General features: G+C 39.8%; 1 gene segment (V, D, J or C); it reads left to right on the forward strand.

Annotated features, from left to right (window-relative positions):
• The window catches only part of LOC133542610 (immunoglobulin heavy constant gamma 4-like), a 50,537-nt gene that overhangs the window by 23,663 nt on the left and 10,137 nt on the right, over positions 1–16,737 (forward strand). Inside the window, 4 exon segments of the C gene segment in view lie at positions 13,418–13,771; positions 13,836–13,865; positions 13,932–14,038; positions 16,707–16,737. The exon segment at positions 16,707–16,737 is cut by the window's right edge and continues 16 nt beyond it. Coding sequence covers positions 13,418–13,771; positions 13,836–13,865; positions 13,932–14,038; positions 16,707–16,730 — 515 coding nt within the window.

Raw genomic sequence — 16,737 nt, forward strand, 5'->3', positions numbered from 1 at the left:
TCTAAGCCTGGGCCCCAGAGAGGGGGTCCAGACTGAGGCCTAGAGAAAAAACAACAACAACTCATAGCCATAGTACACATCCCTCGCACATGTGTGTAAGAGGGAAACATCAAAGAACACAAAGGACATGAAAGACATTAAAGCAGCCCACACAGCTGCCTGTTTTAAAAGCTTTATAATTGGCTGATTGTCATTGCTGAAAAATAACAGTGAGGAAAAAATATTAGCTTTCCCTCATGCTAACCTTTCAAGCTATGTTTGCTTCGCTAATTTTGCAGCTCTAACCCTTAAGAGTCATATAACTTGGTATTGCCACGCCCTCATTGGGGTCCTTCAGGCATTAGAGGGGCTGTCACGCCAAATGTCTTCCGGGGGAAGGTTTTTGTTTGGGGCGAAGAAATTTGGCGTGACAGCACCCACCTGTTTCCAATTTGCCTGTTCACCTGTGGCATGTTCCAAATAAGTATTTGATGATGTCCCACTATGTCCCACTCTCCCTTGTGGAGGGGGTCCGGTCCGATCCGGTGGCCATGTACTGATCGCCTGTGTATCGGCTGGGGACATCTCTGCGCTGCTGATCCGCCTCCGCTTGGGATGGTTTCCTGCTGGCTCCGCTGTGAACAGGACTCTCGCTGCTGCGTTGGATCCGCTTTGGACTGGACTCTCGCGACTGTGTTGGATCCATTATGGATTGAACTTTCACAGTATCATGTTAGACCCGCTCGACATCCATTGCTTTCCTCCTCTCCAAGGTTCTCATAGTCATCATTGTCACCGACGTCCCACTGGGTGTGAGTTTTCCTTGCCCTTATGTGGGCCTACCGAGGATGTCGTAGTGGTTTGTGAAGCCCTTTGAGACACTAGTGATTTAGGACTATATAAGTAAACATTGATTGATTGATTGAATGAGCATTCCTCAGCTTTCTGTCTTGTTTGCCACTTGTGCCAGCTTTTTTAAACATTTTGCAGGCATTAAATTCCAAATGAGGGCAAATTTGCAAAAAAAAGGTCAAAGTTATTAATGTTAAGTATCTTGTCTATTCAATTGAATATAAGTTGAATAGGATTTGCAAATATTTGTATTCTCTTTTTATTTACCATTTACACAAGGTGACAACTTCACTGCTTTTGGGCTTTGTATACATTGATTTTTTTTCTCAAAATTTTGCCCCCCAGGGGTGTTGGATAGGAGTGAACTGGTTTGCAGCATCCCCGCCTTTTCTTCCTGAGTTGAGTTTCTTTTCTTAGCGCCACACAAATAGCAGCCTGAGAGTGGAGATGCCAGCTGAGATATGGAGCTCCGTGGTGGGGGGTGAGAGTTCTGCTGGTGGGGGGAAGTCAGAAGCAGAAAAAACTGGTGCAGGTTTTTGAGTGGGGCGTTCACACCGTGGGTACAGGGGGCCACGGTGATACAAGGCAACTGAGGGGCCGTACAAAAACCTCCTCCCATTAGATCCATGCCGGGAGGTGACAGGAGATCTTCTTCACAGCAGAAATGCCACTTGTCTTCACTCCCCTTGAGGAAGGAAGTCTTCACAAGTCCTTGTCCTGCTCGTCAGGACACATTCTGCTTTTTTAAAGACCTCTTGGGAGAAGGGATGAAGGATGGAGAAGTGAATAGTCTGGACTGTGGAGTCCCGCTGACAGAAGGATGAAGACCTTCTTAACTGGGACCACAGTGGACCAAAGGGAAGACAACCAGGGATTTGCTAGCACCACCAAGGGGTTTTCTGGCAAGGGAGGAGAAGTTTGGACCGATGTGGTTTTTATGTCGGCGTGTTGACTCTGTGCCACTTATGAAGCCTACTTTGGCCAGGGTACCAAACTGACCGTTCTTGGTGAGTAGAACTACAGTTTCTTGGGGAGGCCAAAGGGTTAGGGTTACTAGTTGCTAGTGCCAAAAGGGCTCCAACAGGCTGGAGTTGACGTTTTGGAGCAGGAACAAGGTTAACGTTTCTACCAGGTCAGACACCCGCCGTAGGAACTGTAGACCAGTCCAGAATCTTACAAGCAAATAGCTTTTTTGATCAAACTAAAGTTGGGAGTAATGCATGTAGTGGTTCTGGGTTGTTTTGGGTACCAGACACCTGCAACGTGTCTTCTTCTCAAGTCTCCTTTGAGGTTAACAGTTCTAGGTAAGACACCAGAATTGGTCAATTTAAGGAGTTTAAAAGAAATTGTTATCTTATAAGAGTTGAAGATGGTGGGGTAGGAGGGTAAGTCACGCTGTTTGGTGCACGAGACAACTGCACTGTGGATAGTTACGGCAGAGAAGCTTTCTTTGGTGCAGGAACAAGACTAACGGTTCTAGGTAAGACACCAGAATAAGTCAATGTAAAGACTTAAAGCGTGTTAATAGAACATTACTTTTAATGACGATAAAGTTGGAGAAAAGGCCTAGCGTCATCCTGGGTTGGTAAGCACACAAAACACTTGCACTGTGGCGACTCGGATTGGTAATTTTCTTTGGCGCAGGAACAAGGCTAACAGTTCTAGGTAAGACACCAGAATAAGTCAATGTAAAGACTTTAAGTCAGAGCCTTAATGAAAAAATAATATGATGGAGTTAAAAGTTGGAGGAAAAAAAGAGCGACGTTCGTTTTCTGCACGAGAAAACCGCACTGTGACTAGCTATTCTGAAGCCCACTTTGGTGCGGGAACAAGACTAACAGTTCTAGGTAAGACACCAGAATAAGTCGATGTTAGGAATTGAAAAGATTCTGAGGAAACTGTTTCAAACGGAGATGAAGTTGCAGGGTTGAAAAAGATTTTGGCGAATAGAACACTATGACTGGTTATAGCTCTGAAGTTTTATTTGGCCCAGGAACAAGACTACCAGTTCTAGGTAAAACACCAGAATAAGTCGATGTAAAGAATTGAAAAGATTCTGAGAAAACTACTTCAAACAGAGCTAAAATTGCGGGATAAAAAAAAGAGTAGCAGATTTGGGTGGACACTGTGACTGGTTATAGTTTGGAAGTTTTCTTTGGCCCAGGAACAAGACTAACAGTTCTAGGTAAGACACCAGAATAAGTTGATGTAAGGAATTGAAAAGATTCTGAGAAAACTGTTTCAAACGGAGATGAAGTTGGAGGATTGGAAAAAATAGAGTAGTAGATTTTGGTGAACAGGAGACTGTGACTGGTTATAGTTCTGAATTTGTCTTTGGTGTGGGAACAAGACTAACAGTTCTAGGTAAGACACCAGAATAAGTCGATGTAAGGAATCGAAGAGAGTCTGAGAAAATGTTTCGAACGGAGATAAAGTTGGAGGATTGGATAAAATAGAGTAGCACATTTTGGTGAACAGGACACTGTGACTGGTTATTGCTCTGAAGTTTTATTTTGCCCAGGAACAAGACTAAAAGTTCTAGGTAAGACACCAGAACAAGTCAATGTAAATACTTTAAATACTTTCAGAGCGTTAATGGGAACTTTATTTATTGGAGTTCAAGTTGGAAAAAAAGTATCTATGTAGTTTTCTACACGGGAAAACCGCACTGTGAATAGCTATTATGAAGCACACTTTGGCGCGGGAACAAGACTAACAGTTCTAGGTAAGACACCAGAATAATTCAATGTAAGGAATTGAAAAGATTCTGAGAAAACTGTTTCAAACAGAGAGATAAAGTTGGCGGGTTGAAAAAGATTTTTGCCAAAAAAACACTGTGACTAGTTATAGCTCTAGAGTTTGCTTTGGCACAGGAACAAGACTAGCAGTTCTAGGTAAGACACCAAAATAAGTCAATGTAAGGAATTGAAGAGATTCAGAGAAAACTGTTTCAAACGGAGATGAAGTTGGAGCATTGAAAAAGATTTTGGCGTACAGAGCACTTTAACTGGTTATAGTTCTGAAGTTTTCTTTGGCCTGGGAACAAGACTGACAGTTCTAGGTAAGACACCAGAATAAGTCAGTGTAAGGAATTGAAAAGATTCTGAGAAAACTACTTCAAACAGAGCTAAAATTGCGGGATAAAAAAAAGAGTAGCAGATTTGGGTGGACACTGTGACTGGTTATAGTTTGGAAGTTTTCTTTGGCCCAGGAACAAGACTAACAGTTCTAGGTAAGACACCAGAATAAGTCAGTGTAAGGAATTGAAAAGATTCTGAGAAAACTGCTTCAAACGGGGATAAAGTTGAAGGATTGGAAAAAATACAGTAGCAGATTTTGGTGAACAGGACACTGTGACTGGTTATAGCTCTGAAGTTTTCTTTGGCTCAGGAACAAGACTAACGGTTCTAGGTAATACACCAGAATAAGTCGAAGTAAGGAATTGAAAAGATACTGAGAAAACTGTTTCAAATGGAGCTAAAGTTGCGGGATAAAAAAAAAAAAAAGAGTAGCAGATTTAGGTGGACACTGTGACTGGTTATAGTTTGGAAGTTTTCTTTGGCGCAAGAACTAGACTAACGGTTCTAGGTAAGACACCAGAATAGATCAATGTAAGGAATTGAAAAGATTCTGAGAAAACTGTTTCAAACGGAGATAAAGTTGGAGGGTTGTGAAAAAATAGAGTAGCAGATTTTGGTGAACAGGACACTGTGACTGGTTATAGTTCTGAAGTTTTCTTTGGCTCAGGGACAAGACTAACAGTTCTAGGTAAGACAGCATTTAAAACTGCAGTAGTTTATATCAACTAGTTTAGGCTAGAAGACAACTGCACAGTTATTGTCTTTGCCTTCAGTCACAAGGAAAGTGGTTTAAAGTAAAGTATTGGTCGTTAAGGAAACAAAAGAAGACGTTAGTCCTCTTGTTAGCAGGCGCAGAGTTGAAGTGGAGGTCTTAGTCCGCTCCACAAAGCAGTCCTGCCTCCTGGGCTCAGACAGAGCAGCTTGAGGAGGTTTGTGTCACAGCTGGAAGTCTCTGTGCTCCTACGACCCAGCTTTTTTCTCTGCAGGGACCAAAGTCAGCGTTTTAGGTAAGAAAATGTGCCAAACAAAATCCACTGGCGGCTCTTTTGCTTGAGGTGAGGCGGACAGGGTTTGGTTGTGGGATTTTGCAGCTTTTTATTTGCCAAAGTAGCGCTCAGATGTGTGAAAGTCAGCTCGTGCTCGTAGGAACACTTCTTGTTGAGGTTTTCACTTCCAAGCAGCAATGAAACTTTTGGTTCTCAGCCAATTCATTTCTTGTTTTTTTTGATCTGCTGTGAGAGTTTTGCAGCTGCGAGGAAACTTCTTTGGAGTTTCATGTCAACAGTCTGGGGCTTTGCTTCGTGTGCGGTAAACCAGCACAAACTGTCACAAATGCTCCGTTTTTTAAGGTGAAATTGTGAGGAACTTCACTTTGTCAGGAAGACCGTTCAATGAAATATGCAAATGTTCTTTGTTGTTTACGACGGAAAAAACAACAACAACAAGGTTGAAAAGTGTTATTGTGTTTAATGAAATAATCATCATAAGACTAAAGCTAAAAGGAATCTTGCACACATTTTATGATGAATGTATTTTATTGTTTGACCCCCTCTCTTCTGTTCTCAGCACCCCAGGGTTTGTTTTTCTTAGTAGCCATTAGTGTTGTACCGCTACCACTAATCATTTCCAAACTTTTCCACCACAAAAAATGTCTTCATTGTAAGAAAAAAATGTTAGTGTGCATGAAACATATGTTTATTATTGTTAGTTAGTCCTCAAATAAAATGTTGAACATACTAGACAACTTGTCTTTTAGTAGTAAGTAAACAAACAAATACTCCTAATTAGTCTGCAGTAACATATTGTGTCATTTATACACCTATTATTTTATACACATTATGAGGGACAAACTGTAAAAATTGATTATTCATCTACTTGTTCACTTACTGTTAATATCTGCTTAATTTCTCTTCTATCTACACTTCTGTTCAAATGTAATAATCACTTGTTCTTCTCTTCTTTGATACTTGACATTAGTTTTGGATGATAGCACACATTTCGGTATGGATCTGATACCAAGTAGTTACAGGATCATACAATAAAACCCAATACCTAATAAACCAATAATAATATGGTTAAAAAATACCGATGTAAAGGGTAGGTGTCGCCCTGTTTTCTGTTTTAACATGTTCTATCTACACTTTTGTTCACATGTTATAACCACGTATTCTTATCTTCGTTGATACTTGACATTAGTTTTGGATGATACCACACATTTAGGTATGGATCCGATACCAAGTAGTTACAGGATCATAGATTGGTCTCAATTAAAGTTCTTATGTGTCCAGGGACGTATTTCATGACTTTATGAACAATAAAAATAACCAAAGATTTTGTGATGATAAAAAACATCGATGTAATCATAGTAGTATTGACTAGATATGCTCCTGTACTTGGTATCAGTACAGTGGATGTCAGGTGTAGATCCACCCATGGCGTTTGTTTACATTGTGACGGGGGTGAGCTATTGTATCCTCCTACGGTGTGTAGTAAAGCATGTTTAGCTATTCCTCATCCTCCAGTGATAATGCTACTTTTAAGAAACTTTATTTGTCACCATGGAGGCAAGGATTAGTGATTTAGAAGTAGCTTTCAGAGGCAGTATGATTCATTAGTATCGCGGTACTATACAAATACCGACCGGTATACCCTACAACCCTAGTTGCCATGGGTGCTGATTATTTTCACCTTCCTGGCCCTCGTGCTGCTGCTGTGAGTAAATGTCCGACCGCATCACGTCATGTTCTGGAAAGTTTTGAAAATAATCAGCACCCATGGCAACTAAGAAACACAAACCCAGGGCTGCTGAAAACTAAGGGAGTCAAACTGAAATAAAACATGATCATGAAATTATTGTATGTATTGTTAGCATAAATGAAATGTACGGACTTTACGATCATATCAAGTCCAAGTGGAGGTTTTATGCTATGCATTGTTTGCACGTAACAAACACGTACGTTCATTGACTACTTTACCGTGTTTAAATATTATGAACAACTATTTTTTTGACTTGATTGAGGACTACTTTGTCTTTGATTTGTAGGCAAACATACGGCGGGTTCAACAGATGTCGACAAAAGCCGTACATCAGGGTCACTGACTAACGCTCCTAAATCCTACCTGATTTTATTGAGGACTAACTCCTTCAGGATGATTGCCAAGACGAGTACATTACCTTTGTTGTCCTTCAAATAGTCTTGGACTGTGACAAAAAGACGTAGGCTAGGTTCTTCTTAAGTGGGCTTGGTCGACTGATTTATCTTTGATTTTGTATTCCACATCTCAAACGTCTTTTAGTACAAACCAAACAGTCCAGTTGTGATGGATTGACTGACCTGAGATGACAAAGACCTGATGAAGGACAACATCCATAGACATTTATCTTTCATGTTTCTAAAAACACCCACATTCAACTAATCAGAGACTAAATCATGGCAAATGTTAGGTTGACTGAAAAGTCTAAATCCTCACCGACAATTGAATTGTCTTCAAAAATACGTACCCCACTAGACTCCAAAGCAGCTCCGTTATTTGGAATCAACTAGTCTTTGATGGTTACGACAACTCCGTGTTTGGGTTCATCAAAGACTAACTTGTCTTGGATTCCGATAAAAACGTCATTGGTGACTGAATTGGGAAAACACGTTCATTGTGTTTGTTAGAAAAAATCTAAAAGTCAAATTAATTTCTTACAAAAAGAAAAATGTCAGGTTCATTCCAGAGAAAATCATCTTCAATGTTTAGAAAAACATTCAACTTAAAGACTAAATCACAGACAACGTTTACAAAACGATGAAGGTCTAAAATTGATTTCAGTTTTTACAAAAAAAGGAACATTAGTTTGATTTGAAATATTTGAAACAAATTACTTTCACTCCAGCATCTCCCGCGACCCCGAAAGGGATAAGCGGTAGGAAAATGGATGGATAGAAGGAATTTCACTGATCAATTTTCATTAACAAACAGCTCTGGTGCAGACATCATAGACAACGTTTCCAGAAAAAATGGATTTATATTTGTTGAAATTCAGGAATGAAGGTTATGGTTTGTGACAGAGACCTAGGTGAGGACTAAATAGTGGTAGAAAACTGTTGATGGGGTTATGGTTTGTGACAGAGACCTAGGTGAGGACTAAATAGTGGTAGTAAAATGTTCATGGGGTTAAAAAACACGTTCTCGGGGTTTATTGAAGGCTGTAAATTGTCTTTGGTGTTGAGGAAAGACTAACTTGTCTTGGATTTTTATAAAAACGTCATTGGCGACTGAATTGGGAAAACATGTTCTTTGTATTTGTTGAAAAAAACTAAAAGTCGACTTAAGTTCCTACCAGAAGACGTACGTTAGGTTCATTCCAGGGAAAATCATCTTCAATGTTTAGAAAAACATTCAACTTAAAGACTAAATCACAGACAACGTTTACAAAACGATGAAAGTCCAAAATTGATTTCAGTTTTTACAAAAACAGGAACAATTGTTTAATTTGAAATATTTGAAAGAAATGACTTTGACTGATGGCTTTTCATTGACAAACAGCTTTGGTGAAGACATCACGGACAACGTTTGCAGAAAGAACGGTTTTATGTTGGTCCAAAATGAAGGTTATGGTTTGTGACAGAGACCTAGGTGAGGACTAAATAGTGATAGTAAACTGTTGATGGGGTTATGGTTTGTGACAGAGACCTAGGTGAGGACTAAATAGTGATAGTAAACTGTTGATGGGGTTATGGTTTGTGACAGAGACCTAGGTGAGGACTAAATAGCGGTAGAAAACTGTTGATGGGGTTATGGTTTGTGACAGAGACCTAGGTGAGGACTAAATAGTGGTAGAAAACTGTTGATGGGGTTATGGTTTGTGACAGAGACCTAGGTGAGGACTAAATAGTGGTAGAAAAGTGTTGATGGGGTTATGGTTTGTGACAGAGACCTAGGTGAGGACTAAATAGTGGTAGAAAAGTGTTGATGGGGTTATGGTTTGTGACAGAGACCTAGGTGAGGACTAAATAGTGATAGAAAACTGTTGATGGGGTTATGGTTTGTGACAGAGACCTAGGTGAGGACTAAATAGTGGTAGAAAAGTGTTGATGGGGTTATGGTTTGTGACAGAGACCTAGGTGAGGACTAAATAGTGGTAGAAAACTGTTGATGGGGTTATGGTTTGTGACAGAGACCTAGGTGAGGACTAAATAGTGGTAGTAAACTGTTGATGGGGTTATGGTTTGTGACAGAGACCTAGGTGAGGACTAAATAGTGTTGATGGGGTTATGGTTTGTGACAGAGACCTAGGTGAGGACTAAATAGTGGTAGAAAAGTGTTGATGGGGTTATGGTTTGTGACAGAGACCTAGGTGAGGACTAAATAGTGGTAGAAAAGTGTTGATGGGGTTATGGTTTGTGACAGAGACCTAGGTGAGGACTAAATAGTGGTAGAAAACTGTTGATGGGGTTATGGTTTGTGACAGAGACCTAGGTGAGGACTAAATAGTGGTAGTAAACTGTTGATGGGGTTATGGTTTGTGACAGAGACCTAGGTGAGGACTAAATAGTGTTGATGGGGTTATGGTTTGTGACAGAGACCTAGGTGAGGACTAAATAGTGGTAGAAAAGTGTTGATGGGGTTATGGTTTGTGACAGAGACCTAGGTGAGGACTAAATAGTGTTGATGGGGTTATGGTTTGTGACAGAGACCTAGGTGAGGACTAAATAGTGGTAGAAAAGTGTTGATGGGGTTATGGTTTGTGACAGAGACCTAGGTGAGGACTAACAGTGGTAGAAAACTTGATGGGGTTATGGTTTGTGACAGAGACCTAGGTGAGGACTAAATAGTGGTAGAAAAGTGTTGATGGGGTTATGGTTTGTGACAGAGACCTAGGTGAGGACTAAATAGTGGTAGAAAAGTGTTGATGGGGTTATGGTTTGTGACAGAGACCTAGGTGAGGACTAAATAGTGGTAGAAAAGTGTTGATGGGGTTATGGTTTGTGACAGAGACCTAGGTGAGGACTAAATAGTGGTAGAAAAGTGTTGATGGGTTTATGGTTTGTGACAGAGACCTAGGTGAGGACTAAATAGTGGTAGAAAAGTGTTGATGGGGTTATGGTTTGTGACAGAGACCTAGGTGAGGACTAAATAGTGTTGATGGGGTTATGGTTTGTGACAGAGACCTAGGTGAGGACTAAATAGTGGTAGAAAACTGTTGATGGGGTTATGGTTTGTGACAGAGACCTAGGTGAGGACTAAATAGTGGTAGAAAACTGTTGATGGGGTTATGGTTTGTGACAGAGACCTAGGTGAGGACTAAATAGTGGTAGAAAACTGTTGATGGGGTTATGGTTTGTGACAGAGACCTAGGTGAGGACTAAATAGTGGTACAAAAGTGTTGATGGGGTTATGGTTTGTGCCAGAGACCTAGGTGAGGACTAAATAGTGGTACAAAAGTGTTGATGGGGTTATGGTTTGTGACAGAGACCTAGGTGAGGACTAAATAGTGGTACAAAAGTGTTGATGGGGTTATGGTTTGTGACAGAGACCTAGGTGAGGACTAAATAGTGGTAGAAAAGTGTTGATGGGGTTATGGTTTGTGACAGAGACCTAGGTGAGGACTAAATAGTGGTAGAAAAGTGTTGATGGGGTTATGGTTTGTGACAGAGACCTAGGTGAGGACTAAATAGTGTTGATGGGGTTATGGTTTGTGACAGAGACCTAGGTGAGGACTAAATAGTGGTAGAAAACTGTTGACGGGGTTATGGTTTGTGACAGAGACCTAGGTGAGGACTAAATAGTGGTAGAAAAGTGTTGATGGGGTTATGGTTTGTGACAGAGACCTAGGTGAGGACTAAATAGTGTTGATGGGGTTATGGTTTGTGACAGAGACCTAGGTGAGGACTAAATAGTGGTAGAAAACTGTTGATGGGGTTATGGTTTGTGACAGAGACCTAGGTGAGGACTAAATAGTGGTAGAAAAGTGTTGATGGGGTTATGGTTTGTGACAGAGACCTAGGTGAGGACTAAATAGTGTTGATGGGGTTATGGTTTGTGACAGAGACCTAGGTGAGGACTAAATAGTGGTAGAAAACTGTTGATGGGGTTATGGTTTGTGACAGAGACCTAGGTGAGGACTAAATAGTGGTAGAAAAGTGTTGATGGGGTTATGGTTTGTGACAGAGACCTAGGTGAGGACTAAATAGTGTTGATGGGGTTATGGTTTGTGACAGAGACCTAGGTGAGGACTAAATAGTGGTAGAAAACTGTTGATGGGGTTATGGTTTGTGACAGAGACCTAGGTGAGGACTAAATAGTGGTAGTAAACTGTTGATGGGGTTATGGTTTGTGACAGAGACCTAGGTGAGGACTAAATAGTGGTAGAAAAGTGTTGATGGGGTTATGGTTTGTGACAGAGACCTAGGTGAGGACTAAATAGTGTTGATGGGGTTATGGTTTGTGACAGAGACCTAGGTGAGGACTAAATAGTGGTAGAAAAGTGTTGATGGGGTTATGGTTTGTGACAGAGACCTAGGTGAGGACTAAATAGTGGTACAAAAGTGTTGATGGGGTTATGGTTTGTGCCAGAGACCTAGGTGAGGACTAAATAGTGGTACAAAAGTGTTGATGGGGTTATGGTTTGTGACAGAGACCTAGGTGAGGACTAAATAGTGGTAGAAAAGTGTTGATGGGGTTATGGTTTGTGACAGAGACCTAGGTGAGGACTAAATAGTGGTAGAAAAGTGTTGATGGGGTTATGGTTTGTGACAGAGACCTAGGTGAGGACTAAATAGTGGTAGAAAAGTGTTGATGGGGTTATGGTTTGTGACAGAGACCTAGGTGAGGACTAAATAGTGGTAGAAAAGTGTTGATGGGGTTATGGTTTGTGACAGAGACCTAGGTGAGGACTAAATAGTGGTAGAAAACTGTTGATGGGGTTATGGTTTGTGACAGAGACCTAGGTGAGGACTAAATAGTGGTAGAAAACTGTTGACGGGGTTATGGTTTGTGACAGAGACCTAGGTGAGGACTAAATAGTGGTAGTAAACTGTTGATGGGGTTATGGTTTGTGACAGAGACCTAGGTGAGGACTAAATAGTGGTAGAAAAGTGTTGATGGGGTTATGGTTTGTGACAGAGACCTAGGTGAGGACTAAATAGTGGTAGTAAACTGTTGATGGGGTTATGGTTTGTGACAGAGACCTAGGTGAGGACTAAATAGTGTTGATGGGGTTATGGTTTGTGACAGAGACCTAGGTGAGGACTAAATAGTGGTAGAAAACTGTTGATGGGGTTATGGTTTGTGACAGAGACCTAGGTGAGGACTAAATAGTGGTAGTAAACTGTTGATGGGGTTATGGTTTGTGACAGAGACCTAGGTGAGGACTAAATAGTGGTAGAAAAGTGTTGATGGGGTTATGGTTTGTGACAGAGACCTAGGTGAGGACTAAATAGTGTTGATGGGGTTATGGTTTGTGACAGAGACCTAGGTGAGGACTAAATAGTGTTGATGGGGTTATGGTTTGTGACAGAGACCTAGGTGAGGACTAAATAGTGGTAGAAAAGTGTTGATGGGGTTATGGTTTGTGACAGAGACCTAGGTGAGGACTAAATAGTGGTAGAAAAGTGTTGATGGGGTTATGGTTTGTGACAGAGACCTAGGTGAGGACTAAATAGTGGTAGAAAAGTGTTGATGGGGTTATGGTTTGTGACAGAGACCTAGGTGAGGACTAAATAGTGTTGATGGGGTTATGGTTTGTGACAGAGACCTAGGTGAGGACTAAATAGTGGTAGAAAAGTGTTGATGGGGTTATGGTTTGTGACAGAGACCTAGGTGAGGACTAAATAGTGGTAGAAAAGTGTTGATGGGGTTATGGTTTGTGACAGAGACCTAGGTGAGGACTAAATAGTGTTGATGGGGTTATGGTTTGTGACAGAGACCTAGGTGAGGACTAAATAGTGGTAGAAAAGTGTTGATGAGGTTATGGTTTGTGACAGAGACCTAGGTGAGGACTAAATAGTGGTAGAAAAGTGTTGATGGGGTTATGGTTTGTGACAGAGACCTAGGTGAGGACTAAATAGTGGTAGAAAACTGTTGATGGGGTTATGGTTTGTGACAGAGACCTAGGTGAGGACTAAATAGTGGTAGAAAAGTGTTGATGGGGTTATGGTTTGTGACAGAGACCTAGGTGAGGACTAAATAGTGGTAGAAAACTGTTGATGGGGTTATGGTTTGTGACAGAGACCTAGGTGAGGACTAAATAGTGTTGATGGGGTTATGGTTTGTGACAGAGACCTAGGTGAGGACTAAATAGTGTTGATGGGGTTATGGTTTGTGACAGAGACCTAGGTGAGGACTAAATAGTGTTGATGGGGTTATGGTTTGTGACAGAGACCTAGGTGAGGACTAAATAGTGGTAGAAAAGTGTTGATGGGGTTGAAGAAGACTTCCTGTGGGTTTCTTGAAGGCTGTCAATTGTCTTTGGTGTGGAGGAAAAGGTAAGTTTGGCGAATCCTTCTTTGTCCCCACAGAAGCTGAGCGAGTTCCGACGCCACCCAAGGTGACCTTGCTGAAACCTTGGGCAGAGGAGTGCGGCCAGCAGGGGAAGAAGAAGAAGAAGAAGAAGAAGACTTTGGTGTGCGTGGCCACGGGCTTCTACCCGGACCACGTCAGCGTGGTGTGGCAGGTCAACCAGGTGCAGGAGGACACAGGTGTGGCCACGGACGGGCGGGCCCTGCGAAGCGGGGACTACTACAGCATCAGCAGCAGGCTGAGGGTCCCGAGCAGCCGCTGGTTGGACTCCCAAACCACCTTCAAGTGCGTGGTCCACTTCTTCGACGGGAAGGAAAGAGTGGAGTATGCGGCGGAGGTGAGAGGAGAAAAAGGTGAGTTCCACTTCCAGGTGAAGAAGGCTCCTTCCTCACCTCAACTTCTTCTCCTTGCTGGCAGGCGGGGAGCAGGAAGACGCCATGACGCGAGGTCTGTCCACGCCCAGCTTTTGCCACGCTAACGCTAGCGCTGCTAAACCTTCTCATCCCGCTGCAGACAACTTCCTGAAGATCTGGCAGAGCGCCAAACTCTCCTACGCCGTCCTCATCGCCAAGAGCTGCGTCTACGCCGCCTTCCTACTCTTCCTGCTCTGCAGGCTGACGGTTGGTTGCTTGCCTACACTTGCTTGCTTATTTGGTTGCTTGGGCCCCCACACTGCCTTCCATGTCCCCACAATCGTTTGGGAAATCAAACTAAATAGCACACATTTAAAAAAAACACAATACTGAATTTGACCAAATATTTAGTGTGCATGCATACCGTACACACACACACACACACATACATACATACCTACATATATATATATATATATATAGATATATATATATATATATAGATATATAGATGTATACATGCATGCATACATACATACTGTACATGCATACATATGTAAATATATACATATATATGTACATACGTACATACATACATATATACATTAGGTCAGGAAAAAAACACAGACTATTTCATCCCTACAAGCCTGTTTCGCAGGTTTCCCTACACTGTATAATGGATAAACCACAGAAACAATGACTCCATACATATACAGTATACATATATACATACATACATACATACGTACGTACTTATGTACATACATACATCTACACATACATACATACATTTATACATACATACACACATACGTATGTACATACATACATACATACATTTATACATACGTACGTACGTATATATATAAATGTATGTATGTATGTATGTATGTACTTGCATATAGACATACAAATATAAATACAACAAAAAGTATTTATTGAATACTCATGTTGTTTACCACTTTAGTTTACTTTGTCCTACTCAGCAATGAACTGAATATTTAAATATGAAAGCGAAATTTTAACGTCAAATTTTACATTCCTAAAAGATAAAAATAGAAAACATTTGTCATAAAAGTGCAAAAATGAGTTATAATTGCTGTTAACATTAAAATGCAAACTACAATAAAAGACATCTTTGACAGTCATAAAAGTGTTTCAATTAGTTCACCGCTGTTAGCATTAAAAAGTAAATAACGATAAAAAACATGTAAAACTGTTATACAAGTGTAAACAAAGTTAGAATTGCTGTTAGCATTAAAAAAGTAAAGAAGAATTAAAGACATTTAAAAGTGTCATGCACGTTACGCTTGTGTGACTTTGTAATGCCGGGTCCGGTCCTCCGTGGATGTGTCAGCAAGAACACGGCAGAAAGGTAAGAACTAAGGGGTTTATTCAACAAAAGGAGCTTTGAACAAAAACACTGATGCAAATAAAAGCGCTAGCATGGAAAGCTAGGACAAACAAACCGAAGCACAAAGGCACACAAAAGGAAACACAAAACAACTAGCGTGAAAGCTAGGAATAAAATAAAGCTTAGCATGAGAGCTAGAGAAAACGAGAGTGAGAGACAAGTCATAAACAGATGTATGTGAACAAACTAAGATCCGACAGTCAGTGAACAGAAAAGGCTGGCTTATAAACAGGTGGTCATTAGTAAAGACAGGTGTGCTGGAAAAGAGAGTAGCAGGTGAAACTGATGAGTGACCATGGCGACAAAGCAAACAGGAAATAAGGAGTCAGAGAAATATACAAAATAGAAAAATAAATAGTGTAGATCTGAGCAGCAGATCGCAACAATGCAAGTGTAAACAAAGTTAGAATTGCTGTTAGCATTCAAATGTAAACAACAATAAAATACATCTATAAGTGTCGTGCAAGTGTAAACAACATAATTGCTGTTAGCATTAAAAAGTAAACAACAATAAAATACATTTAAAACTGTTATACAAGTGTAAACAAAGTTATAATTACTGTTGGCATTAAAATGTAAACAACAATAAAATAATTTAAAACTGTCATGCAAGTGTAAACAAAGTTATAATTGCTGTTAGCATTAAAAAGTAAACAACAATAAAAACATTTAAAACTGTTATACATGTGTAAACAAAGTTATGATTGCTGTTAGCATTAAAAAGTAAACAACGATAAAATACATTTAAAACTGTTATACAAGTGTAAACAAAGTTATAATTACTGTTGGCATTAAAATGTAAACAACAATAAAATAATTTAAAACTGTCATGCAAGTGTAAACAAAATTATAATTGCTGTTAGCATTAAAATGTAAACAACAATAAAATACATTTATAACTGTTATGCAAGTGTAAACAAATTTATAATTGCTGTTAGCATTAAAATGTAAACAACAATAAAATAATTTAAAACTGTCATGCAAGTGTAAACAAATTTATAATTGTTGTTAGCATTAAAATGTAAACAACAATAAAATAATTTAAAACTGTCATGCAAGTGTAAACAAAATTATAATTGCTGTTAGCATTAAAATGTAAACAACAATAAAATAATTTAAAACTGTCATGCAAGTGTAAACAAAATTATAATTGCTGTTAGCATTAAAATGTAAACAACAATAAAATACATTTATAACTGTTATGCAAGTGTAAACAAATTTATAATTGCTGTTAGCATTAAAATGTAAACAACAATAAAATAATTTAAAACTGTCATGCAAGTGTAAACAAATTTATAATTGTTGTTAGCATTAAAATGTAAACAACAATAAAATAATTTAAAACTGTCATGCAAGTGTAAACAAAATTATAATTGCTGTTAGCATTAAAATGTAAACAACAATAAAATAATTTAAAACTGTCATGCAAGTGTAAACAAATTTATAATTGCTGTTAGCATTAAAATGAAAAGAACAATAAAAGAGTTGTATTGTTCATGTGTGATGTTTTGTTTGTTGCAGGTCTCCTCGGGGAAAAGTGACTAACTTCCAT

Source organism: Nerophis ophidion, linkage group LG24 (genome assembly GCF_033978795.1).
Source record: "Nerophis ophidion isolate RoL-2023_Sa linkage group LG24, RoL_Noph_v1.0, whole genome shotgun sequence".
Classification (NCBI taxonomy): domain Eukaryota; kingdom Metazoa; phylum Chordata; class Actinopteri; order Syngnathiformes; family Syngnathidae; genus Nerophis; species Nerophis ophidion.